Source organism: Vicugna pacos, chromosome 17 (genome assembly GCF_048564905.1).
Source record: "Vicugna pacos chromosome 17, VicPac4, whole genome shotgun sequence".
NCBI lineage: Eukaryota > Metazoa > Chordata > Mammalia > Artiodactyla > Camelidae > Vicugna > Vicugna pacos.
The window spans coordinates 21,482,395-21,509,443 of record NC_133003.1 but is presented as its reverse complement, the minus strand read 5'-3'; the positions used below and the strand labels follow the sequence as shown (position 1 = coordinate 21,509,443).

At 43.2% G+C, this 27,049-nt stretch overlaps 2 protein-coding genes and 1 non-coding gene across 7 annotated transcripts in view; all 3 read left to right on the top strand.

Annotated features, from left to right (window-relative positions):
* QRICH1 (glutamine rich 1) overlaps nucleotides 1–21,904 on the top strand; it is a 41,006-nt gene extending 19,102 nt beyond the window's left edge. For all 4 annotated transcript variants that reach the window (XM_072941245.1, XM_072941246.1, XM_072941248.1 and 1 more), the window contains 8 exons: nucleotides 5,105–6,148; nucleotides 11,153–11,330; nucleotides 11,950–12,104; nucleotides 13,443–13,557; nucleotides 18,487–18,595; nucleotides 18,955–19,106; nucleotides 19,439–19,529; nucleotides 20,968–21,904. In XM_072941245.1, coding sequence (XP_072797346.1) covers nucleotides 5,105–6,148; nucleotides 11,153–11,330; nucleotides 11,950–12,104; nucleotides 13,443–13,557; nucleotides 18,487–18,595; nucleotides 18,955–19,106; nucleotides 19,439–19,529; nucleotides 20,968–21,160 — 2,037 coding nt within the window. In that variant the 3' untranslated portion in view covers nucleotides 21,161–21,904. The remainder of the gene's footprint in view (nucleotides 1–5,104; nucleotides 6,149–11,152; nucleotides 11,331–11,949; nucleotides 12,105–13,442; nucleotides 13,558–18,486; nucleotides 18,596–18,954; nucleotides 19,107–19,438; nucleotides 19,530–20,967) is intronic.
* On the top strand, nucleotides 854–973 carry LOC116284068 (U8 small nucleolar RNA). Its single transcript, XR_004193852.1, has one exon. It is a non-coding gene; the product is annotated as a U8 small nucleolar RNA (small nucleolar RNA).
* A 257-nt stretch (nucleotides 21,905–22,161) lies between the features above and the next one.
* On the top strand, nucleotides 22,162–27,019 carry IMPDH2 (inosine monophosphate dehydrogenase 2). Of its 2 annotated transcripts, XM_015235067.3 has the most exons (15): nucleotides 22,162–22,338; nucleotides 22,772–22,820; nucleotides 23,036–23,137; nucleotides 23,250–23,324; nucleotides 23,647–23,853; nucleotides 24,356–24,443; nucleotides 24,517–24,716; nucleotides 24,802–24,892; nucleotides 24,992–25,087; nucleotides 25,333–25,404; nucleotides 26,069–26,212; nucleotides 26,299–26,443; nucleotides 26,538–26,681; nucleotides 26,760–26,843; nucleotides 26,946–27,019. In XM_015235067.3, the coding sequence occupies exons 1-15, from the start codon at nucleotides 22,241–22,243 to the stop codon at nucleotides 26,965–26,967; spliced, it is 1,617 nt and encodes a 538-aa protein (XP_015090553.1). In that variant the 5' UTR covers nucleotides 22,162–22,240; the 3' UTR covers nucleotides 26,968–27,019. The 2 variants fall into 2 exon arrangements, with proteins under 2 accessions (XP_015090553.1, XP_006196346.1); XM_006196284.4 differs by lacking the exon at nucleotides 25,333–25,404.
* The last annotated feature ends 30 nt before the right edge of the window (nucleotides 27,020–27,049 follow it).

Sequence of the window (27,049 nt, the reverse complement as noted above, 5' to 3'; positions counted from 1 at the left end):
ACCACCTTCATCCAGTTACTTCTTCTACCCCCTGCCTCTGGTAACCACAAATCTGATCTCTTTTTCTGTGTTTCACTGGATTTTTGTTTGTTTTTTAGATTCTACTTACAAGTGAGATCATATGATATTTGACTTTCTCTGTCTGATTTATTTCACTTAGTACAATGCCCTCAGTGTCTATCCGTGTTGTCACAATTGGCAAGATTTCTTCCCTTTTTCAACTGAGTAATACCCAAAATATATATATTCCACAACTTCTTTATCCATTCAACATATTGATGGACACTTAGATTGTTTCCATGATTTGACCATTGTAAATAATGCTGTTGTGAACATGGGGATGCAAATGTCTCTTAAACAGTCTTTTCGTTTCCAGAGAAGGTACATTTCTAACAAATTCTAGGTTGATGCTGTTGTGGCTGATCTGTGGACCACATTCAGACGTACTTTCTGAAAAATTTAATTGATAGTGTATTCAATGAAATAAAGAATCTAGGAATGAAGTCATAAGAATAAAAGAAACAGAACCAGCTCAGAATCGAGATCTAATCCCAGTTTGGTAGACCCAGAATGCAGTCTGTCCAGGTTAGAATAGGAAATAAGAGTGCTCAAGAAGAAAGTAATTAGCATTAAACATATTATGTGATCAAGAGCCCAGAAGTATAGTTATTTTAAGTATATTTCTTCTGATCAACAGGAAAAAAAAACCAATTAAAAACCTGGAAAAGGTGGTAGGGGGCACTGAATGAGAAATAATGATTTGGATGTGAAGGGAACTAAAATATAGTGTGATTTATGAGGGATTGATAGAAGGCAAGAAACAGTACTTTTTGAAACAGTAAAACCAAACTCTTTGTCAGGTAGGCTAATCCTTCTTGTTCCTCCTTTTGGAGGGCAGGATAGAACATGATGATTGGAGCTCGCATGACTCGTGATTAATGGACTTGCTACACCCAGATTGTTCCTGTCTGATTCTTCCTGACAATCTCACCCATAAATATGTTAGAAAGAGAAGTATATATATGTTTTTTGAGTCTTTGATATGTCTATACAAACACATCTCTGCCCCAAAGCTGGAATGAGACACATGAAAAAGCTTTGTGTGAGTTTCCTTTGAAGGTGTTAATTAAATGATTAAAACTTGGGGGGGAAAAAAAAGCAAATTCATTCCCCTAGAAATGATCCCCCTACTCCATTGAAATATAACTTTTCTAGCATACACATGGCTTTGAGATGATCTTTTTCCTTTTCATATTTCTTCAGAATCACCTTAAAGATCTAGGTTTAAGTTTCAAACTGCCTTTAAAAAATTTTTTTGTTGTTGTTTATGTATCAGTCCATCAGTTGATTTTATGAGACAATTTACCTTGGGATTTTATTTATTTATTTATTTGGTGGTGGTGGTGGTAGGGAGTAGGTAATTATGTATTTATTTTAATGGATGTACTGGGGATTGAACCCAAGACCTCATGCATGTTAAGCATGCACTCCACCACTGAGCTATATCCTCCCGCCTACCTAGATATTTTAACCTTGAAAATTATAGCTAAACCCATTTTGAAACAGATAATAAAGCACAATACCAACCTTTAAATACCGTCCTTAGATTTTTTTTCTTTTTCTCTTTTTTTTTAAAGGAGGAATCTTTTAGGAGCTTTCTTATTTTGAAGAAATACTTATCTGAAATTCAGTGATTCCTTCAATTCACTTGAATTTTGTTTTCTCCTAAGTTCAAGTAAAATTTAAAAATTTTTTTTTCACTTTGCAGTTTCCAAAGTTTACTGTGACTATGTGGTAATTATTTAACCAGATAAAAAGCTATATTTTTGTATAAAAAACATGAAGGGAGGTAATACAAATAATATTCAATTTCTTACTGACTTCTGATACTTGCGGGTAAAGGTTATAAATATATAATTGATTTCTTATTCAATATGTTGGCATTGGTAAGGAAATATCAGAATGTGCTTGAACTTCTACTCCCCTAATTTTAAATTCTAACTACTTTAGATATAAAATGGCATCACGTTATTTGTACTTGTTTGTTCTGTAGTGAGGGTAGATGCCTTCACTTCTGATTCTTTAGTGTTTTTGCTGACTTGTTTCTGTTGGAAGCTTTATTTTATTTATTTTTTTGGAAGCTTTATTGTTGATAAATGGTTTCTAAGAAATTTCAGTTTAAAGAGATACAGTAAAATCTAAGTATATGAACTATAATTCAATCAGTGAAAATAAGCAGATTTTTGAAATTTTGTTCTTAAGCAAGTAATAATATAGTTATAAAACATACTGTGTATTTAACTTCACAGCATTGGTTCTTAAAGGGTAGTTCAGAGATTGATATTCCCTAACACCCTTTGAGGGTTCCTCAGAGTTAAAGCTGTTTGTATCATGATACTAAGATGTTATTTGCCTTTTTGACTGTCATTCTCTCATGAGTGTACAGTAGAATTTTGCAGAGGCCATGTATGTGTTTGTAACAAATTGAATGCAGAAGCACATGTGAGAATCCAGCTGTCTTCAATTAAATCAGCCATTAAAGAGATTTGCAAAAATGTAAAATAATGCAACTCTTATAATTTTTTTGTTTTGGCAAATAGTTATTTTTCATAAGAATATATTATTTATGTTACATTTATATTGGTTTATGTGGTGATTTTTAATGAATTAATGTTTTTCTAAGTCTCCTAGTTTTACTTTCTAATACAGTAAATAGTGATGTCTATACTTATGTAAACAAAAGCTCTTTGGGGTCCTCAGTAAGTTTTTGGAAAGGTCTTGAGACCAAAAAGCTTGAAAACTGTTTTTCTGTCGTAATTGGCTTCATAGTTTTATGTCCTTAGTGTCAAGCACTGAATCTCAAACTTGAGCATGCATCAGTCATCTGGAAGACTTGTTAAGATACAGAAAGTTGGGCCTATTCTGCAGAGTTTTCTGATTTAATAGTTTTGAGGTGGGACCTGAGAGTTTCTATTTTTAACAAGTACCTGGATGATGATAGTGGCCTGGAAACTACATTTTGAGACTCATTGATGTAAAGAATATTGCTTATAAGGAAGAAAACCTACTTTTTGAGCATCTACTATGTGTCAGTAAATATTTTATGCTCACAGCAACTCTGTGCAGGTAGGCAGTCTCCTCCTTTTTATTGTACCCAAGGAAACAAAAACTTTGGAGGACTCGGAGCCAGGAAGGTAAAGCGTCAGTCCAAGTCTGTGTTCTCAAGATCTTTTGTTTTTTATACAATTGCCTCCTTGCTTATCTTTTTTTAATTATCAGTGGCTTTATTGAGATATAATTCTCATATCATGTAATTCACCCATTTAAAGCTTACAACTTAGTGGTTTTTAATCTATTCACAGTGAAGTGCAACCATTACCACATCAATTTTAGAACATTCTCGTCATCCCCAGAAGAAACCCTGTACCCATTAGCAGTTACTTTGTATTTTCCCCAATCCTCAGCTCCTGGACAACCACTAATCTCCTTTCTGTTGCTACAGATATGCCTGTTTTAGACATTTGTATAAATGGAATCATACAACATGTAGTCCTCTGTGACTGAATTCATTTAGCGTAAGGTTTTCAAGATTCATCTGTGTGGCAGCATGTATCAAAATTTTATTTATTTATTTTCTTACTAAAGAAGAAAATTCTGTTGTATGGAAATTTTATCCGTCAGTTGATTGCTATTTGGGTTGTTACCACTTTTTTGATTATTGTGAATAATGATGCCATTAACATTCATGTCCAAGTTTTTATATGAGTATAGTTTTCATTTCTCTTGGGTATGTACCTAGGAGTGGAATTGCTGGGTCATGTGGTTTATTTTTCATATCTTTGTCATATGCTATGTTTACCCTTTTGATGAACTGCCAGACTATTTTCAAAAGCAGCTACACCAAATTTACATTCCCACCAGCAATGTATTGAGGATTCTAATTTTTCACATGGTCACTAACATTTATTATCTTTTTTTATTATAGCCGTCGTAGTGAATTTAAAGTGGTATCTCATTTTGCTTTTGATTTGCATTTCCCTGACAGCTAATGATGTTGAATAACTTTTTGTGTGCTTACTGGCCATTTGCATATCTTTTTTGGAGAAATGTCTATTCAGACTGTCTTTCATTTTTTGTTTATGATATGAGGAAGAGGTCCAACTTCATTATTTTTGTATGGATACCCAGTTGTCCCAGCACCATCCTTGGTTATCTTTTGTGTTATGTATAATCACTCATCTGCCGCCTTTTCTACCTTCCTAATTCCTACATGCTTTTAGAATCATTTAGATATGTGTGTTTGATGGAAAAATCTTTTCTTTTTTAAAATTACATACTGTGAATAGCATTGTTTCATGCTGCTTTGTATGCTGAAGTAACAGCAATAAAACATGAGCTGTATTATTAGAAGTGTGTTGTCCAGGATATAGTAACCTTACTTAGATTAAATTATCTGGAATCTTGTGGGAGTTTTTACTGTCTTCTCTGTTAAAACAAAAGTGTCTTAAACACTTTAAAGAATATTCAGTGCCTGCATCTTAGCAAAGTTGGAGATACCTCCAAGATTTCAAACATTTTGTCTCTACTGTGTTTTATGGTAGTTGTTTGTGGGGGAGTATTTTTGGTCGTGAGTTGGAAGTTGAATGCCTGTGGAATGCACTTGTCTTTCTGACCTTTTAGAAGTGTCCCCACACTCTTATCATTAACCACATGGATTAAGTATTTTTGAACATACACCTAAATTTATATTTATTAATTATATACTTGTACTTCATATGTAAATTATATGACTGTATATCACTATGCAAAAACAAAAAGGGTCACATTTACAGAGAAAAGTTAAGAAATGAGCAAAAGTTTTGATATTTCCCAATTGATAGTATTGCTTTCTCTCAGGTAGATAGGTATGTGTTGCTCTGAATGCAGTGTGATGCTGGAGAATTTTGTGTATGGTTTTGGGGATTGTGGCCTCCTCAGAAGCCTTGGGTATGGCTGCCCCTCCTCCTCACATTACCCAGGGTTTCTCCCTGAGATCTCGTCTTCCCTTTGGGGCTGGATTCTCAATGTTGCATGGTTCACTCACTGGTGGATCTTGTCACTGCAGGTACAGGTGCAGGTACAGCAGTCTCCGCAGCAGGTCTTGGCTCAGCAGCTCTCCCCGCAACTCACCGTTCACCAGCCTGCTGAGCAGCCCATCCAGGTCCAGGTGCAGATCCAAGGCCAAGCAGCACAGCCGGCAGCCCCCTCCATCCAGACCCCGTCTCTGCAGAGCCCCAGCCCCTCACAGCTACAGGCGGCCCAGATCCAGGTGCAGCACGTGCAGGCAGCCCAGCAGATCCAGGCTGCAGAGATCCCAGAGGAGCACATCCCACACCAGCAGATCCAGGCTCAGCTGGTAGCTGGCCAGTCTCTTGCTGGGGGTCAGCAGATCCAAATCCAGACTGTGGGTGCCCTTTCCCCACCACCGTCCCAGCAGGGCTCACCTCGGGAAGGAGAGCGACGGGTTGGCACAGCCAGTGTCCTCCAGCCAGTGAAGAAGCGCAAAGTGGACATGCCCATCACTGTGTCCTATGCCATCTCAGGGCAGCCGGTGGCCACCGTGCTGGCCATTCCACAGGGCCAGCAGCAGAGTTACGTGTCTTTGAGGCCAGACTTACTGACGGTAGACAGTGCTCACCTGTACAGTGCCACTGGGACCATTACTAGCCCTACAGGAGAAACTTGGACCATCCCTGTTTACTCTGCCCAGCCCCGGGGGGACCCTCAGCAGCAGAGCATTACCCACATTGCCATTCCCCAGGAGGCCTACAACGCAGTTCACGTCAGTGGCTCACCCACAGCCCTGGCAGCTGTAAAGCTGGAGGATGACAAGGAGAAGATGGTGGGCACCACGTCTGTAGTGAAAAACTCCCATGAAGAGGTAGTGCAGACCCTTGCAAACTCTCTCTTTCCAGCACAGTTCATGAATGGCAACATCCACATTCCAGTGGCTGTGCAGGCCGTGGCAGGCACATACCAGAACACAGCTCAGACTGTCCATATATGGGACCCCCAGCAGCAGCCACAACAGCAAACCCCCCAGGAACAGACGCCGCCGCCACCACAGCAGCAGCAGCAGCAGCAGCAGCAGCTCCAGGTTACTTGTTCAGTAAGTGAGACTTAATCTGTAGGGCAGCCTGCTCCCTCAGGGCCCAAAGCAATGCATAACTTACCTGGCAACCTCTGGTGCCTCTGGCTTGTTTACTGAAATGGTGTTGGTCTCACAGTAATACAGTATTTAGTATTTTAGTTAGGGTTGGGGAGGAGGGCCAGAAGCAGCAGGCGAAGCTGCGCAACAGGCAGGATTTCTAGCCTGGTACCTGGAGGTAAATGAAATGATCAGTAACTGGTTTGGGGATAGATGCTTGTGGTACTTTTTTGCAGTCTCTTTTTAGGAAGAGTAAAGTTCTAGGTAGAGACTAATGGGTCACCCCAAATGTTACCTGTGTCTCGGAAGCTACTTTCTGCATCACAAAGGAACAGATACAGTGGAACCCTTGAAGTTTAGCACTCAGGCTGTAAACTCATTATAGTGGAGAGGCTGTGACATTGTCTTTTCTTTAGTTGTCATCTGTGGACATAGTGTAGGTGAATTAGAAGATCTAAAAATCCTCCTGGTGGGCCTGTTAAAAGTGATCATCTTTGGGAGTCTTGACTAAGCCATCTATGCAGTGTGACTTCCCAAAGTTATTTTTATGTTCCTTAAAAATAGTTAAGCCCTCCTTAATTAAGTTTTCTGTCATGACAGCTATATTGAGCTAAGTTTTTTAACTTTTCATCTTGAAATAATTTTATAGAAAAGTTGTAAAAGTAGAACTGTTGATATTTTAACTCTAATTGCTTGGCTCTTTTATCTTCATCTTCTTAAGGCTGTTACAGGTCGTCTCTTAAGACTGTTAGTAAAATTTCTGGTCCCTTGTCTACCAGACATTTAGAGTAGATGTAGGGACTCTGGTCTCATGGGGCTGCTGAAGGCAATGTCCCTCAGCACAGGAGCAACTGGGAATGCATGTGCAGGAGTTGGCAGAAATAAAGCACTGTTACAACAGGGACCACACTCAGAAACTCAAGCCATAAATGAAAGAGTAAGCAAAAACTGACCTAATGGTTTCATAGAGGCAACAGTATCATTAATCTTGGGTGACTTTCTTAAGGATCTGTTAAACATCTGCCTGTCAGGCCTAGAAGTAGAACAAGACAGTCATTGCTTTAGGTAGCTTTTAGTCTAGTGGAGGTAAGAACGTATGATTTTTGTTTCTTTTGAGTTATTTATAAAGCAGCATAATCAAGTGTGACAGTGTGTGCTACGCACTCAAACTGGAAATTCAGAAATCATTCTAGGTTAAAATGAGAGCAGAGGCATATTTGTGGAAAAAATGGCATTTGCTGCCTAGTTTATAGCTTAGATTGACAGAAGAATGGAGCAACATAAATACAGAGCCAGAGATGAACACAAAGGACATGGCCTAGGTTAACATGAGAGGGAGACCGTGAGAGAGATGTTAGTACAGCAGGCAATGAGACTATTTGCCGAGAGCGAAGAGTTGACCTGATCTGTAGTAGGAAGTTTTTTCTAGAATTCTGAGTCGTGATAACAAGAAGAATCATGTACAGGTGTGTAGAATTGATTGCATATGGAGAGACCAGCCAGGAGACTTGTAATGGGGATGGAGACAGCATCAGGCCTCTCCTCTGCTCTCCTAGGCCTGATGGCCCAGTTTGCAGTTCAGGACTCTTCTGTTGTTCATTGATCTCTGCTTGTAATTTACATATCTGGGCCCTTCAGCAGGAGAAAATCTTTTCTGGAATTTATTTTAGTAAGCCCTTGTTACTTGTCTAGAAGTTGTGTCTCCTTTGGTAAAAGTCTTTGGGGACTTTGTTGAAGTCTTTTAGGGACATATGTCAAGGGTTATTACCAGAAAAAGAAAAATTGGGAATACCCATCATGCAGAAAAGATGAGCTTGTCCATTTATACCACAAATATCCCTGTGCCCCCCTTATCAGGCTGTGTTCTAGGTGCTGAGGAACAGGGATTAATAAAACAGTCGTGGCCCTTGGAGCACTCAGTAACCCATGGAGAGAATCGTGCTGGAATGTGAGTTGAATCCTAAGGAGAGCTGATGACAAAATGTTGTGTTCCTTCACTTGGCATACTCTTTATGAAAACTTTTATTGCCTATCTTTAAAACTAGATTTGTGGCGAAACCTCCCTCTCTTGACCTCACATCCACTTCGACCTGTAGCCCTGTTTCTCCACTTTACTTTATTCCCAGAGTTCTCAAAAGCATTATCTGCACAAGCTGACTCTACTTGCTAACCAGTTTTCTCTTCAGCTCATGACTGGATCCGCTCTTGTCAAGGTCAGCAGTGACCTACTACCTCCCTGTGGCCAGATCCAATAGGCATGTCTGTTTTTATCTCACTTATAGCAACACGTGGCACAGCTGACCATGCCTGCCTTCTTGAAACATTCCTCTAGGTTTCCATGTTACACACTCCTGGTTTTCCCCACTGGTTATTTTTCCTTCTCAGGAAACTTTCTTGATGCCTCCTTCTCCTCTGTCTGAACCATACACGTTTATGTTTCTCAGAGCTCAGTACTACCTCTCCTTTCTCCCTAAGGGATTTCTGTTTATTGCCATGATTTTCGGCATCCTCTAGATGACTGCTGCAGAAGATAATAATCACCGAAACCTGCCAGGCACTGTTCTTGGTGTTACGTAACTAATTCATTTAATTCTCACATCAGTCTTAAGAGGTGTGTACTACTGTCTCCATTTTACAAATGAAGAAACTGAGGCACAGAGAGATTAAACAATAAGGCCAAACCCACCTTTAATAAGTAGCACAATGGGCATTCAGCCTTGGGCAGGCTGACTCGGGAGCCCATGTTTTAACACATGTGCAGCTCATGTGCTGCGTTGATACACAGATCTTTATCCCTAGACCATGCCTTTCCCCTTAGGATCCTTCCCATACATTCAGCAGCCTACTTATTGCTTTTTTTTTTTAATTCCCCCCATTCCCAACTGCTCTGCTCCCTGCTTCTTCCTCCTCTCTCCACTGGAACCATGAGAGGTCAGCAGCCTACTTACTATTTACTTAGGTTTGTTGAAGATACCGCAGCTCTTTATTAGCATCATCTCTACCACCATCAAAAGCTTTCCCATCTTAGAAAGTGGTACCATCATCCACTCAGTTGTTTAAGCCAGAAACCCAGGAGTCATCCTTGAATCTGCTTTTCCCTTATTCCTTTCAGCCAGTTCATCAACCAGTCACGTTAGTCATTCCACTGCCACCGTCCTAGTCCAGGCCACCAGCACCTGCTTTCACTTTTGCTCTTCAGTCCATCTGTAGATCAGCAAGAACAATTTTCTTAAAATGTAGAATTATATCACTTCTCAGCTTAAAACTCTTTAAGGGCTCCATTATTAAACAGGAAAAACTCTACACCAAGTGTACAAAGCCCTATTGACATCAGTAGTTTTCAACGTGGATGAGATTTCTGCTTCCTCTAGCCACTTACAAACAGTTGAACATGTGTAGAATTTCTTGGTTATCAAGATGACTGGGGATCTTACATTTAGTGGGTGGAGGCACACGGTGAAGGGAGCCTGGCTAATAAGACAATAGAGAAGCACTGCCCCATATACTCTGGCCCCATCTACTTATCCAGTCAGACTCTTAGGTTTCCAGCTTGGGTGGGTGGTGTTGCCATTGAACAAGGTAACAGGAGGAAACTCTGAGAATATTTCTGGGTGGACAGAGTGATGAATTCTCTTCGTAGATGTTAGTTTGAGGTGGCTTTGAGATGTTCAGTTGGAGATAATACAGTACCCACTGAGTATATTAAGGTGAGGTCTAGCTTAGAGGTACATAGTTAGCAATCATTTCCACAGACATGGAGATCCAAGCTGGGAAAATGGGTGAGACTCACTCTGGAGAATGGTAGTTGAACTGAGAAGTGTATCTATAGAGTAGAGCTCCAGGGTTGACAAATATTTAGGGGCCTGGCACTGGTATTACTTTATTTCCTTGTTTAATGTATTTTATATCAAATGTTGTAGGATAGTTTTTATTTTTATTTGTTTATAAGCAAATTTATGTGTCATATATAAATTATTTTGCCTTCAATTTGAATGATATGGCATTCCTCAGTCCTTTGGATTGGCCTTGGCATGGAGAATTGCTCAAGGGAATTTGTTCACAATGTAGACATGTGTGTGAGACCTAAGAACCTGTACTTCCTATGTGTGTTTGTGTCTGTCCTGCTCAGTGGGGATTGTGATTGAGGCTTATGGGCATTCTCTGCCCATTTGTCTGCATGGCTTGGCTGTCAGACCATTGAGAATGAGATTACTCTTCCTTTGGAGTCAGGAAGCTAGAATAGTGCCTTCTGTCTTCAGAATATGTCATTATGAGCCTTGGCAGTATTATGAGAAGGAATGTGAAGAATGATTTTCAACCATGGCTGGACATTAGAATCATCTGGAGAGTTTTTAAAAACTGATGGCAGAAAAAAAAAAATGATGGCAGGCCTCCACCATAGACCAGTTAAATCAGAATCTCTGGGGAGAAGGCCCAGGTGTTGAGTATTTCTTAAAAACACCTGGATGATTTTAAGGTGCAACCAAGTGTAATGATCTGGGCACTTGGTTCTCAAAAGTGTGGTCTGCAGACCAGCTCTCTCACTTGGGAGCTTGTTGGAAATGCAGAATCTCAGGTCCCACCTGAGATCTTTCTCATCAGTTTGACTAGCAGTGCTTTGGGCCAGTAGTTCTGAGCAGTGACTGAACATTAAAGTTGCCTTTTTATGTGGGAAGGTTTTAAAAAGACTGATACTTCTTTAAAAAGAAATTCTGGGGTGGAGCCCAGCTATTGGTGTTTTTGAAAAAGAGATTCAGAAGTACAGCCAAGGTTGAGAAGCACTGCACTCGCCTTTGCTGTCTCTGGAGTAAAGAATAGGACTCCAAAGTTTCTTGAAAGTAACACAGCAAGGAGAAGAGAGGTTTTTTTAATTAAAAGAACTATAAGTAACATTTTCCTGGTAGTTTTGCTGGAGGGCCTAATGTAAAACAGTATTGGTACATTTTGATGGTTTCTCTCTCATAGGCTCAAACTGTCCAAGTTGCTGAAGTTGAACCACAGTCACAGCCACAGCCTTCCCCAGAACTTCTGCTTCCAAATTCTCTGAAGCCAGAAGAAGGACTTGAAGTATGGAAAAACTGGGCACAGACCAAGAATGCTGAGCTAGAGAAGGATGCTCAGAACAGACTGGCACCCATTGGGAGTGAGTGTTTGAGAGGGAAAGAGGGTTGAATTCTATCTAAAATTCAGTGGTAGTGAAGCAGCAGGATGATGGCAGGAAAGTGATGTCCCTTGGCTGTGGGGACTAGGGAGCACCTTCTGAAAGAGTATGCTGAATTCAAGACAAATGACAAGAAAGCCTTACCTGCTGCAGATGAGCAGGATTTGTGCGGTTTGCCCAAGACTAGGCATTTTTGTACACATGAATTTCTGGAGTCAACCTAGCGTGTCCGGGAAGAGAGGCTTCTGGGAGGAAATAGGAACCAGTGAGTGCACTCAGCGTGCTTCTTCCTTAGCATTATCCTCATATACTTCCTCATATTACAAAGGGTGGGTTTTGGGTTTTTCTTTTCATGTATTGGCCCTAGTAATTATTTTGAGGATATGTGAGGTGGGAAGAATTGTGAGAACGAAGCCCTTGGTGTAAAAGGGCAAACCGGATTATTGTCTTCGTAGGCCAGTTTCGTTCATAGATACAAGTGACCATTTCATCCCAGCACCCTGATGGGCAGTGTCTGCTCTGAGACCTTCCAGATACGAGCAACCAGTAAAGAGATGGCTGTTGCCAGGACCTCTGCTCACCTCTGGGGCTTGTGTTGCAGGGCGTCAACTGCTGCGATTCCAGGAAGATCTAATCTCTTCTGCTGTGGCTGAGCTGAATTATGGGCTTTGTCTAATGACACGAGAAGCTCGAAATGGAGAAGGTGAACCCTATGACCCAGATGTGCTATACTATATTTTCCTGTGTATTCAAAAGGTAGGAAACAGAACTTCATAGAAACATGTTTGAGCTGTTCCATTTGAGTATTTGCTGGGTGGTCAGATTAGTAAAATGACAAGCAGCTGGTTATAATAAAGACATTCTCTTTCAGCTGTATAATGAGTTTTTGGAGGGGGGCAGTAATTAGGTTTGTTTGTTTAATGGAGGTACTGGGAATTGAACCCAGGACCTCGTGCATGCTAACTAAGCATGTGCTCTCCCACTGAGCTATACCCTCCCCCAATAATGAGGGTTTTTTTTAATGCTTAATTTTTATTTTTATTTATTTTTTTATTTTATTGAGTTATAGTCAGTTTACAGTGTTGTGTCAATTTCTAGTGTAGAGGATAATGAGTTTTTAAATGTATATTTTTTGAAATTGGAAAAGAGCTACCTGTTCACTTTAGAAAACAAAATATAATAAACATCATCATAATTTCACTATCTAGAGAACCTTCTGTTAAAATATTTGATATATTACCTTAGAGCCTTTTTTAAAAATCATAAAGCATTTATATAACACTTTTTGTTACAGTAAACGTGTAGTTTGCATAAAAGTAGTTTATCCGAAACTAGATATGGTGCTGAGATATAGCTTGTCTTCTCATTGTTTTCTGCATTAATGCAAAATAATTATTTGAAGGAATCTAGCTAGAATATACAACTGCAATTAGGTTTACAGGACATCTAAGGTGAAGTTTAAGAGAGGAACTCATTTTAGGACTGGCAATTTAGGAAAGCAGAGGTAGATTTTTTGTGTTTGAAAGCCCATAGTATGATGAAAGTACACTTGCTGGTTGTGACTCACCCTGTTGCCTAGGCCTAAGAAAAGCCCACTTTCCAATTTGTTCCTCTTTCTTACCATCACCCAGAACACTGGGTGTATTGCTTTACATGCTCTGTCTCATTCCATGTTCTCCCAGTCCTGGAAGGCAGGCATAGTCATCTCTACTTACAAACAACGAAACTGAGTCCCTAAAGTTAAAAGGCTCACATGAGTCACTTAACTTACACTGTAGCTGATAAGAGGCTGGCCCCAGGGCCCACATCATGTTTTTTGCTGCTACAAGACAATGCCTTGATTGGGTGAAATAGCATTCACAAAATCTGCCCCGTCGACCCAACTCTTCAGAGTATTGTGAGAATCAGTTCACATGATCTGAAGTGTACTGTGAAAGTGCCACAGGCTGGACAGTTTTGACCTGGTATGTTGGTTTGTTAATAGGTGAGGAATGAGTAGGGAGAGGTGATGGTACTTTCAGAAAAATGTTTGCCTCCCCTCAAAATCTCACTCAGGAGACTACCAACAATTTTTACTGATTATTTTTCCTTTAGTATCTTTTCGAAAATGGACGGGTTGATGACATTTTCTCCGATCTTTATTATGTTCGATTCACGGAGTGGCTGCATGAAGTTCTGAAGGATGTTCAGCCTCGAGTCACTCCACTTGGTAAGAATCTTCCTAGTCCTTGGAAGTCTTTCCTACCTGGGTTTTAAAAAGATCAACTGTTTGTGTGGCTGGCTGTGATACAACATGTGGGTGAGGACCCTCTAAATCCCAGACAGCAGCATCTGTCTCTGTGCTGCTTGGCCTAATGTGAAAGGGGCACTGCTCACCAGACATAGGATCCAGCTGGTCCTGGTGTGGTACAGATCTGGGGGCATGGAGAGTGTGGAGTAGTTACTCCTTATTTTTTTCCTATTTAAATTTATTGACTAAAATTAGAATCATTGCAAAAATTAAGAATTATGAACTGTTTCCTTTGTAGGTTACTTGTGTTACATATTGGGGTTTTTTTCCCGTATGTTTGAACATATGTTCTACATGTATAGAATGTAATTTTTTCTTTACCTGTGGATAACCTGAGCAGCATGTTATGTTGGAAAGAACATGAGTTTTGCAGTAAAATATTTGAGGTGTTTATACATATTTTCTAATAAATTATTTTTTAGAGCAGTTTTAGGTTTACAGAAAATTGAGCAGAAGGTGCAGAAAATCGCATATACTTTCTCACACGGGGTTCCCCTATTAGTGTCTTGTATTAGTTGGTGTATTTGTTAAAATTGATGAGCCATATTTGATCGCATTATTATTAACTAAAGTCTATAGTTTACATTAGGGTTCACTCCTTGGGTTGTATATTCTTTGGGTTTCAACAAATGTATAATGACATGTATCTATACTTCAGTGTCATACAGAAATTTCATTGCCCTGAAATCCCCTGTGTTCCACCTATTCATTCCTCCCTCCCTCGAATCCCTGGCAATTTCTGATCTTTCTGTTGTCTCCATCGTTTTGCCTTTTCCAGAATGTCATATAGTTAGAGTAATTCAGTGTTAATTTCTTTCAGTAATTTTTTTCGCTTAAGAAGTATACATTTAATGTTCGTGCTTGTCTTTTCATAGCTTGATAGTTCATTTCTTTTTATTGCTGAATAATAGAATACTCCATTTTATGGATGTACCAGTTGTTTATCCATTCATATATTAAAGGACATTTTGGTTGCTTCCAAGTTTTGGCAATTATGAATAAAGTTGCTATAAACATTGTGTGCAGGTTTTTGGTGAAAGAATAGACAGATGAGTGGAACAGAATAGAAAGTCCAGAAATGTAACTCACTTATCTTTGACAAAGGAGCAAAGGCAGTTAAATGGAGAAAGAATAGCTTTTTCAAGTATTGATGCTGGAACAACTGGACATCCACATACCAAAAGAAATGAATCTAGAAACAGATGGTATGCCCTTCACAAAATTAACTCAAAATAGATCATAGACCTAAATGTGAAATGTAAAACTATAAAACTCTTAGAAGATAACATAGGAGAAAATCTAGGTGAACTTGGGTTTGGTGATGACTTTTTAGATACAATACCGAAAGCACACTCCATGAAAGGAAAAAATCATGTTGGACTTCATTAAAGTTAAAAAAAAAACAGCTTATGCTTTGTGAAAGACATTGTTAAGAGAATGAAAAGACAAGCCACAAACTGGGAGAAAATCTCTGCAAAACACTGGTATCCAAAATATACGAAGAACTCTTAACACTCAGCAATAAGAAAAACAACCCAGTTAAAAAATGGGCAAAGAATCTGAACAGATACCTCACCAAAGAAGGTGGCAGATAAGTATGTGAAAAGGTACTTACCATGTATCAACAGGAAATTACAAATTAAAGCAAAATATATATACCACTATACACACATATTAGAATGGCCAAATTCCCAAACATTCTCTTACCTTAGAATCCAGCAGTTGTGCTTCTTGGTATTTACCCGAGTTGAAACTTGTGTCCACGTGAATATCTGAGTTTTAATCCTGGTTCTGCCATTCAACATTCAGTAAAATGTATACTGCTTACCTTTTTTTTTCCATCTTTTTTTTAAATTGAGATATAGTTGACATATAACATTATATTAGTTTCAGGTATACAACGATTTGATACAGTATGTATATGTTGTGAAGTGATCTAGCCTAGTTAATATCTGTCACACACACGTAGTTACATACTTAACTTAAAAAATATTGGTTAAACAAATATTTTTTGAGTGCCTACTATGTGCCAGGCAATTCCAGGTGTAGATGATATAATTCAGTAATGAACAAAATGGAGCTTACGGTCTAATAGGAGGAGACAATATATAAATAATCAGATTAATTTATGATAATTAAGTGCTTTGAAGAACAAAGCACAGGGAATGGAAAGTGTTAATGACATTAGGAGGGAGGCCTCCCTGAAAGGCTGTCAGTAGAACAAACATCTAAGTGAGTCATTCTACGTTATTTGCAAAATTTCAAGCCAAATGTGGCTATATAAAGTTTGCTTTTTAAAACTTTTTATTAATGGAAATTTAAAGCACATACAAAAATAAACAGAATAGTTTAATGTCACTCCCCTGTACCCACTCATTGTCCATGGCAAATCTTGCTTCATGTATATCCTACCTGTTCCCCCCTCATATTATTTTGAAGTAAATTCCAGACACTTTATCCATAAATATTTTAATATGTATTACTGACATACCACAATGCCATTATTGAACTTAAAAAAGGTAATTCCATAATGTCATCAAAATTTGCCCTTTGTTCAAATTTCTGATTGTCTGATAAATGTCGTAATTTTGTTTGTATGAGTAAAGGTGCAAATAAGGTCCACACATTGAAATTGCTGATATACCTTTTAATGTTTAGCTTTAATCTTTAATTTTCCCATTGATTCTTTTTCTTGCAGTTTATTTATGGAAGAATCTAGCCTTTTAAATTGTTACACAGTCTAATTTTTGCTGATTATATATATCTCTTTGCTTTAGTTTAACATTCTTCTGTCCCCTGCATTTACAGCTAATTGGTAGTTGCATATAAAGACTTGATTGATCAGGTTTTGGGTTTTTTGTGTTTTCTTTTTGGCAAGGCTGCATTCTGTCAGATTTACTTCTATCGGATGCCCATAATGTCTAGATCCATTCATTCATTAGGAGTTGCAAATGGTGGTATTCTGATGTTACTACTACTTCATTATTAGCTGAATGCAAAGAGAAACTTACCCTTGTCAATTCTTTGAATTCCTAGCAGTATAGATTGCATAGAAGAGGCAGGATAAGAGCTTGTTTCTTCTCCTTTGTTTAGCAGTTTTCACAGTAATGAATTGGTTTACCAGCTTCCCCTAGCTGGGTTTTTGTTTGTTTGTTTGTTTCTTTCTTTCTTTAAAGAACCATTGTGAACTAATTAATTCAAACATTTAATGTGATTGAATTCATTGCAGTTGTTATCTTTAATGATGTACAAATTGTCCCATCTCTGGCCATTTGGAGCCTATTTAAATTGGTCCTTAAGTTCTTTTGATACAACCCTACTTCCTTAATTTCTGCTTTGCAAAAAATGTTCCAGGCTCATCCTGAACATTTTCTGTCCCAGTGTGGATTGGGCAGTTCTTCACTGAGTTCTCCATTGGTTCCTTTTACTGTTAAATAGTATTTCAGTATCACAGTCCGGATACTCGGATTGCTTATTGCTCCTGGGTTGATCATTGTTTCTACGCCTTTCAGTGGGCAGAACTAAAAAAATAAATATAAAATAGATCATTTTGATGCTTTGCAGTTCAGATTCAGAAGTATGAGGCTTTTTATATGATGTTTCTGTATGTATCTACCATCTCCCATTTTCAGTAGTTGTGGTTTTCAGGCATTAAAGTTCACTTTGTGTTGTTAAGTGATTAAAGCTAGAGAAATGACACCAGGTGGCAGAGTGAACCCAGAGAAAATAGGGCATGCCAAGGTAAGCCTGGGACTACTCCTAGGGCTGGCCTTCCCTGAAAAGGGCTGTCTTCTATCACTCTTCCTGCTTAAGATATGTCTGAGAGCAGGGCAGCTTAACTCATTGCCATTGGGCCACAAAATAGAGGAGTAAAGGAAGAGCTACCGAAAGATGGAAGTGCACTGATGGAGTCAGAGGGCCAGCTTCGGCAAGAATAGAGAAAAGGAATGTATTGGGGGAATATTTTTTCCCATGCTTCTGGGAAGTGCCACTCTCACTGCCTACATGGAGAATTCTGAAACTCCTGTGTAACAGGAGAATGCTGGTGTCTGCTGCTGTATCAGCATGCCCTCAGTGCCTGGCACACGTAAACTTGGACATTGCCTCTTGAATGAACACATGAAGGGGGCTTGGTGATCAACCAAAGTGTTATCTTCCTGTGGTATAGACGTGCCTGCCCAGGGCTCTTGATCAAACAACTGATCTTTGCCCCTGTCCATCTTTCAGTTAGCTTATGAACCAGGTCTTATAATAAAACCTGCCCTATGGGGGAAACCTGTAATACATCTGAATATCAGTCTTCCCTTTATCCAGAGGGGATGAGCATAGTCTTACTTTCTAGAAATGGAAGACATGAGAGAAAGTTTAATAAGAGGGACAAACAGAGGTGTGTATACCAGTTCTTTGGGTCTTGGACACCTTTAAAATTTTGGTGAAAGCTCTGTATCCTCTTTTCAGAGAAATGTGCATATATACAGAGGTTGGTTTATGGTTTTGGGTGTTTCCTCTCTCTGAGGACTATCCTTTTACCCAATACTACCCTGGGATTAGAGGAAGAATTAATGTCAGGTAAGAGCAGTCATATAGAGGGCAGTGGTTCTCAAAGTGTGATCTTAGGAACTTGTTAGAAACACACATTATTGGGTCCTACCCCAGAAACTTGGGTTGGGATCCAGTTGTTTGTGTTTTAACAAGCTTCCCAGATGACTCTTCCATACCCTAGGAAGACTTCTCCAGTTAAACTTGTACACACCTGTGTGATCCTTGTTGTGCCTCACACCTCCCATCCTGCACCTTTGAGGGACCTCCTGCCATCTTCTTGTTGTAGCAGTACTCTATTCCTCCTAGGCTATGTCCTGCCCAGCCACGTGACTGAGGAGATGCTGTGGGAGTGCAAGCAGCTGGGGGCTCACTCCCCTTCCACCCTGCTGACCACCCTCATGTTCTTTAACACCAAGTAAGTGTTCTGGAGGCTCTATACTTAGCCACTGCTGGCATCCGCCCAATGAAAAGGGTAGAAACTCTCCAGATAGATGTCTGAATTCCTTTGACACACACTTGAGAGCCTTTGGGCTACTGAAAGCCTTCATCCCCACTTGGCTACATTTTGTGTGGTGACCAGTGAGGCAGACAGCCTTGCCAGTTCCCTACCAGCAGTCTTTATGTGACTTCTCCACTAGACAGTGTGTTTGGGTGTGGGCCTGCCCAGATTCTGGGAGTGTGGGCAGTGGCTCCTCTGAAGCCCTGATGGCGGAGGGTAAATCATGGTCTCCTCCTGGCACCCCTCCCTTTGCCTTGCTTTCACTTGTGGTACAGATACTTCCTGTTGAAGACAGTGGACCAGCACATGAAGCTGGCCTTCTCCAAGGTCTTACGACAGACAAAGAAGAACCCCTCTAATCCTAAGGATAAAAGCACGAGTATTCGGTACCTGAAGGCACTTGGGATACACCAGACGGGCCAGAAAGGTAGGGGAAGGAGGCAGGGGTTACAGAAACAGGTGCTTCTAGTCCTGCCCTGCCTTTGTGCCTGTGGGGGCTAGTGATGAGTGTGAAGGTTGGGATTTGCTAGATAGGAGTTCTCCATTCCCTTCTCCCCAGCCAGAAACTTCAAACACTTCTAGAAGCAGAGATACCCCAGAAATGATAGCTGCCTTTTCCTTTCATACTCACCACCCATCCCTCACACCCTTTTCCCTCCCAGTATTTCCTAGTTGGGATGGCTGGAAGCCTAAGGTTCCTAATCTGAGCCTAAGCAAAGGCAGTCTGATGCATGTCTGTGGGGGGGGTGTGTTTTATAGTTACAGATGACATGTATGCAGAACAGACGGAAAATCCAGAGAATCCACTGAGATGTCCTATCAAGCTCTACGATTTCTACCTCTTTAAATGGTGAGGAGGCGTTATTGTGACTGAGTGATGTGTGTGTATGTGTGTGTGCGCATGCACGTGTGCGCAGAGGCATTCTCTAGTCCCAGGCTGAGTAAAAACACACTTCCAAAAAGCTAAATTTAGAAACAGCCTTACTGGTTTTCCCAAAGCATGTGCCTAGCACTGCTGCCTGATGGTTCCCTTTCATGGAGAGATGAAGGTAGAGGGAGGAAGGTACAGAGAGGCCGCCTCTGTCACATGTTGAATAGCCTTGCATCTTCCTGGCCTTGTCCTTTTGTCACTACCACCATCAGTTTAAGGGGAACTCCTTTCCCTTACTTTCGCTCTCTTGCCCCTGCAGTTTGGCATATCATCTTCACAATGTTGCCAGAAGATCTTTCTACATTGTAGGTCTTACGTGATACTTAGATTAAAACCTTCAGTGGTTTCCTTTTGCTCTACAGAGAAAGACAATAATCCTAATGTGGCCAATAGGGCCTATCATGTACTCTCCCTTGCTCACATAGCTCTTGGCTCTCTTGCCACACTGGCTCCACTCCACTGAAGGGCATCATGCTCTCCCCTCAGAAGACCTCTGCACAGAATTTCTTCCTGTTGGGTGAACACTACCACCCCCCACGTATTTGGCTAGTTAGCTCCTATCCATCCTTCTTAAAACAGAGCTTTATCAGGGAAGTATTTCCAGATTTCCTACCTGTTCCCTGGGGCTGTTTCTTCTGCAGCACTTAACTGCTGTTTGTCATTTTGTGTGTCTTTATGTAACTGTTTAATTGCTGTTGGTCTCCCCTCTTACCTTTAAGCTCCATGATACAGGGGCTGTTAGGTCTTACTCATTTCCTTTAATATCAGCACCTAGTGCAGGCCTGGCACACAGTAGCCCTTTGATAAATCTTGATTTAATGGTGAATAACTGTTAGAGGATGGCATGTGCTAAGTACTTAAGGAGAAGTACAGCACAACATTGAGGGGGTGTTGGAAATGTTTGTCCAGGTAAGGGCCCCAGCATCATAGCCAAGCTAAGAAGTCAGAGGCCCTCAGGTAGAACTGAGGAATTATCATAATGGGTGGGGTAGAGGAAACAACATAAGACTTGGAGATAGACCTTCTGTGTAGTGAAGTTAGTTCCTAGTGGGATATGGTTGGACTCAAGTAGATGGACCCCAGGAGCCCTAGGCAGCTGGTTAGTTAGAGGAATCGCACCTGGCAGCGTATGATGGAGGAACAGAATGTAGGCAGCCTGTCACTGGCATTTGCAGTAACTCCAAAAGGAAGTCCTAGAGGTAGTGTAGTCAGTGTTGGCTGCATAGAATTTAGGAGCTATGCGACCATACTTTGCAGAGCTTCCCATCCTTTGCAGACAGCATCTATCCAGGATGTTCAAGGTGGGAGGGTTGAGATTATGGTGGTTTTACCCAGCTTTTACCCATGTATTCTTCAGCCCCCAGAGTGTGAAAGGCCGGAATGACACCTTTTACCTGACGCCCGAACCGGTGGTGGCCCCCAACAGCCCAATCTGGTACTCGGTCCAGCCTATCAGCAGAGAGCAGATGGGACAGATGCTGACTCGGATCCTGGTGATACGAGAAATTCAGGAGGCCATTGCAGTGGCCAACGCAAGCACCATGCACTGAGATCCCTCAGCCATGGTGCAAGGGAGAGACCATCCAGGAAAAAACGGACAGACTTTCACACTAAAGAAGAGGCCTCCATTTTTTTCTTTTCTTTTTCTATTGGTGTAGTTATGAAGCCTTTCAGACTGCTTCTGTTTAAAATGTAAAAGGAAACTTTGCCCCCTGTGCATCTTCATAAACCTGCTGTGGCAGACTCCTCAGCCCATGGGGGCTCTGGGTTTCCTGAGAGCCAGATGTCCTAGAAAGTTGCTGGCTGACCTTTTTTTGGTATGGGGCCAGGGAAAGGGCTTGGACTGTTAGGAGAAATGTGGCCCCTTCCCTTCCTCTAGAAAGATTGAATTAATGATGGATGGACCCTACAGGGAATCTCCCCAGCTGGCTTCCACGTTGGCAGACTTCGCTGACCACAGGGGAGCCATAGTCTTTTTCTTTCTTCATGCCGAGACATAAACGTAGCATCTTAATGGAAGGAAAATGAGGGGAACTTCAATTATGATTTATTAAAGACAATTTCTATTACACCCTCCTTTATGACAAGTGACATTTTAGATGTTAAAGTAAAAACTTTACCATGCCTTTTTTTTTTTTTTTTGGCCTAACATTGAGGCCTTAAACCTGAGGCTCCTGTGCCTGATGGAATTCTTGTAACATACACTTGTGTATCATATAAAGATACCACTCTGTTTCTCTTATGTATTCTTAATCTAGTTGTTTATTAAGAATGACAAGCACGTCTTTTCAACATGCTATTGAACAACGCCTCTTTATTTGGGAGGAGCCTGGCGGGACGGTAGAAGCAAAGCCTTGACTTACTGAATGGGCCAAGGTCCTGCGGGAGGGGGCAGCGAAAGGAAACAGCCCAGCTCCCTGATGATAACTGCAAGGGCGTGCTCTGCGCATGCGCTCCTCGCCCGCCCCGCCCTAGCGGCGTACAGGCTCCACCCGCGCGTTCGGCGTCCTGACGTCAGCGGCGCGCAGGGCGCAGTGACGGTATCGGCGGGTTTATATTGGCGCGGCCCAGAAGGCAGAGGCCTCTGCGGCTCGGTCCTTGGAAACACGCGGCTTTACCCCGCGCTGGCCATGGCCGACTACTTGATTAGCGGGGGCACATCCTACGTGCCGGACGACGGGCTCACGGCACAACAGCTGTTCAACTGCGGGGACGGTCTCACCTACAAGTGCGGGCCTAGCGGGCTCACCTGGGCGAGGAGAGGAGCGGCGCGCTGGGCTGGGAGGCCGGGTGGGGCTTCCATTGAGCCGGCTTGGGCCAGGGCGTTGGAGACAGGTTCCGGAAATTCCCCACCCATCTCGAGCTCAATTTGACAGATCTGAAGCGGGCGGAATGGAGGTGGCATCTTGGCAGTGCGTGGGATTTAAGGCTAGAAACTCTGGGCACATGGAGTTGTTAGGGTGCCAGGGGCGCTGATGACAGCTAGGTGGCAGAAAAGGTCCCATGTCTCCATCTCTACCTTGTTTTCTGCCTTGCCTGTGATACTCGGGCTAGGTCATTGCTCTCTCTACCCAAATACCTTATGAGGTAAATTATGGGGAAGGCACTTCAGACTGCCCTAAGCCTGACCCTTACTCCCAATTCGCTCCCATCCCCTATAGTGACTTTCTCATTCTCCCTGGGTACATCGACTTCACTGCAGACCAAGTGGTGAGTATGGACTGGACTTGGAACCTGAGCATCATGGCTGGGTAAGGTGCTGCTGTCCTGTCTTGGCTACCTCAGCAGATTGGGTTGGGAGGTGGATTCTGTGGAAGAGTCTTATTGGCATGCAGGTCATAGAGGTCACCTGTTTTGTGGGGTATATGGTACCACCCTGAGGTACATGAGGTGCTTTTCCACATTAGTTGGCCTTATTTCTTTAGGACCTGACCTCTGCTCTGACTAAAAAGATCACTCTGAAGACCCCATTGGTTTCCTCACCTATGGACACAGTCACAGAGGCTGGGATGGCCATAGCAATGGCGGTGAGCATAACGGCATGTGAAGGCAGAAGCCTGGGCCCCATCTCTCTTTCCCAAAGGCGTACAATCATTCCACTCTTTGTCACTTTTTCCCTGTCTTCTGTGTGTCCTGCAGCTTACGGGTGGTATTGGCTTCATCCACCACAACTGTACACCAGAATTCCAGGCCAACGAAGTTCGGAAAGTGAAGGTCAGAGAGCAAGGATCGCGGTCAAGAGCTCCTGGGAATTGCACTGAGTTGGAGTGGGGGATTTGTTCTCTTAATTTATAATCCTTTTCTCCCACTGTGAGGGTTCAATTTCTGAGAAGAGCCTGAGACCTTGTGTCTTAAAGCAACAGAAGATGACCAGGTGGACAGTGCCTACACCCACCCACCTAGCTCTGGGTTTGAGGTGTTTGTGTGATCTGATCCTGTGGCACTGCCAAAGCAGAAGCTAGCACAGATCCCAGGCTTCAGACTAAGAGCCTAATGAAAATGATTCAGAAATGCCATTTCTCACCATCCTTTCCAGAAATACGAGCAGGGATTCATCACGGACCCTGTGGTCCTCAGCCCCAAGGATCGAGTGCGGGATGTCTTTGAAGCCAAGGCCCGGCATGGATTCTGTGGTATCCCCATCACCGATACAGGCCGCATGGGGAGTCGCCTGGTAGGCATCATCTCCTCAAGGGACATTGATTTTCTCAAGGAGGAGGAGCATGACCGGTTTTTGGAAGAGGTAGGTGCCACTAACAGCACAGCCAAGCTGACAGCCCAGGCTAAAGAAAAGGAGCCTTCTGTTGCCTGAATGGCATCTCTGAGGGCCTCTGCTGTCCAGGAAAATGAGTCCCCAGCCAAGTTTTCTGACCCTTTTGTGGGGTTCCTGCATCCCCTCCTCACTGGAGGCTTTCAGTCTGCCCAAATATTTGCCAGCATACATGTCATTATTTTTTTTCCACATTGAGTGGAAGCAGTGCTCAAGGACCAACTTTAGCCTCCTCTTGCTATTATTGCTCTGGTGTGTCTCTCCACAGTGTAATAGGCTGCTCTGTGTCCCTGACTTCTTTCTACTCCTCTTGCCACTAGATTGCTGCAGACTGTTGCGTTTACTTGAGGAGGGTGGTCTAGGTGCAGGTGTGTGAATATGGTGGTCTTTGGAACCTCACCCCTGAGTTAGGGCAGGATCTCTTGGGAGGTGTGGTCTCTGATTGGCCCTTCCTCACAACTCCACTCCCTTCTAGATCATGACAAAGAGGGAAGACTTGGTGGTAGCCCCTGCAGGCATCACATTGAAGGAAGCAAATGAAATTCTGCAGCGCAGCAAGAAGGGTGAGTCCTAGAGGTAGGAAGGGTTTTGGAACCAAAGACCAAGGTCCTGATTCATGTCCTGCCCTGCCCCCAGGGAAGTTACCCATTGTAAATGAAGATGATGAGCTGGTAGCCATCATTGCCCGGACAGACCTGAAGAAAAACCGAGATTACCCACTGGCCTCTAAAGATGCCAAGAAGCAGCTGTTGTGTGGAGCAGCCATTGGCACTCATGAGGATGACAAGTATCGGCTGGACTTGCTAGCCCAGGCCGGTGTGGACGTGGTGGTTTTGGTGAGCTGCTGCATAGGTGGGGTGGGGCGGGGCGGTAGGAGCAGCTGCCATAACACAGTCTCACTGGGACTTCTTCCTGTCCCAGGACTCTTCCCAGGGAAACTCCATCTTCCAGATCAACATGATTAAGTACATCAAAGAGAAATACCCCAGTCTCCAAGTCATAGGAGGCAATGGTAAGACAAGACTGGGTACTGAAGGACATGGGGCGACAGAGGGGGAGCTAGGCTCCCACCTAGACTTTCATGTGAGCCTTTCCCTGTTCCTCACTGCAGTGGTCACGGCTGCTCAGGCCAAGAACCTCATTGATGCTGGTGTAGATGCCCTGCGGGTGGGGATGGGCAGTGGCTCCATCTGCATCACCCAAGAAGGTAAGAAGATGCTTTGGCAGGGCCCTTAGCCCCACATGCCCTGGAGCCAAGTGCTCTTATGGGAACTGCATTGAGTCCTCCAATAGGGACAGCCCCAGGGCCAGTGAGGCCCCTTAGATGGGTGACATGCTGGAAGCAAGACGAGCTCTCGTCATTCCTCACCTGCCACTTCCCCCTCGCCTAGCCTGGCCTCCCGGCTCCTGCTCCGCGCCCTCTCTAAACTCTGGTCTGTTTGTTTTATTTAGCGGCTCCCAAGATCCCTCCAGACATAAAGTCCCACAGCCCCAAATGCCCTTCTACTGTCACGGGCTGCTATAGTAAGTCTGGCCCGGCACAGTGGCCCGGCCTAGCTGCCCACTGCCCGGCTGCTTGGTTGACTGTAGCTGTAGCTCCCGGAGTTTGTGGTGCTGACGGGTGGGCAGGGCATACTGAATGATAGACCATGGTCTTGGGAGCTGCTCAGGAACACAGCTCCCTCCTCCTCCTGGGGTGCTTGTAGAGCAGGACCTCCTCCAGGTAGGGTCTGCTCTGCCCACGTCTCCTGCAGTAGGCACAGCTTAAGGACCAACTCTGGGGTCCATTTTTCCTTCCACAGGATCACTGCCCTGATACTGCCTGAGCTGCCCACCATGCAGGGAGCAAGGGGTGGGCCTCTGGGTACTAACTGCACGGTGAACCCTATCCTACCTACCAGTTGGGCGGGGCTTTCCCAGCTGCTGACTGCATGTGCCTGAGGCTGCCCTGGGCCACGCACACATGCACGCGCACACGCAAGGGTGAATGGAGGCCATCACAGCTGTTTGTACTGTTGAAGGCAGATGGAGCAGCAGTCATCCCAGACATGACTCTTCCTCAGCCAGGCTGCAGTCCTGGTGCAGGTGTAGCTGAGAGCTCCTGGGTACTGAATTGTGGCCACAGGGCCTCTTGCCTGTCCCCACTATCTCCACCCCCCTCCCCATTTGTCCCTCCATGTCTCAACAGTGCTGGCCTGTGGGCGGCCCCAAGCAACAGCAGTGTACAAGGTGTCAGAATATGCACGGCGCTTTGGCGTTCCTGTCATCGCTGATGGAGGAATCCAAAACGTGGGCCATATTGCCAAAGCTTTGGCCCTTGGGGCCTCCACAGGTGAGGCCCAACACCCGGGGAGCCTGGTGGGACTCCTTCCCTAATGCCAGTCAGGATCCTCCCCCAGCACTCCTATCTGTCCCTAGTTATGATGGGCTCTCTTTTGGCTGCTACCACTGAGGCCCCTGGCGAGTACTTCTTCTCTGATGGGATCCGGCTAAAGAAATACCGTGGAATGGGTTCTCTTGATGCCATGGACAAGCATCTCAGCAGCCAAAACCGATATTTCAGGTGGGACAGGCAGGTCAGTTACCCTACACTAACCCTGCATGGGCAGCCTCATCCATGCTTTGACTTTGCTCGTGTTTCTTGCCTCTCCTTGTAGTGAAGCTGACAAAATCAAGGTGGCCCAGGGGGTGTCTGGGGCTGTGCAAGACAAAGGATCTATACACAAATTTGTTCCCTACCTGATCGCTGGCATCCAGCACTCCTGCCAGGACATTGGTGCCAAGAGTTTGACCCAAGTCCGGTACGCTTGGGGAGCTGGGCCATTGTTTACAGGGGCTGGGCCAGGGCCAGTCCACACCTGACATCTGCCCCTCTGCAGAGCCATGATGTATTCTGGGGAGCTCAAGTTTGAGAAGAGAACATCCTCAGCTCAGGTGGAAGGTGGCGTCCACAGCCTCCATTCGTGAGTGACCAACCCTTTTTTCACTCCTCTGTCGTTGGGGTGGAGGTCTCCCGTGCCTCTATTCTCCTGCTCTCACCTCACAGCCAGTCTTTCTGCCAACAGGTATGAGAAACGGCTTTTCTGAAAATGGATATAGCACACTCCCTTGGTTTTTCAATAAAAGTTTGAAAAATAAATGGTGCCTGATCTTTGAGGTCAACAGGCAA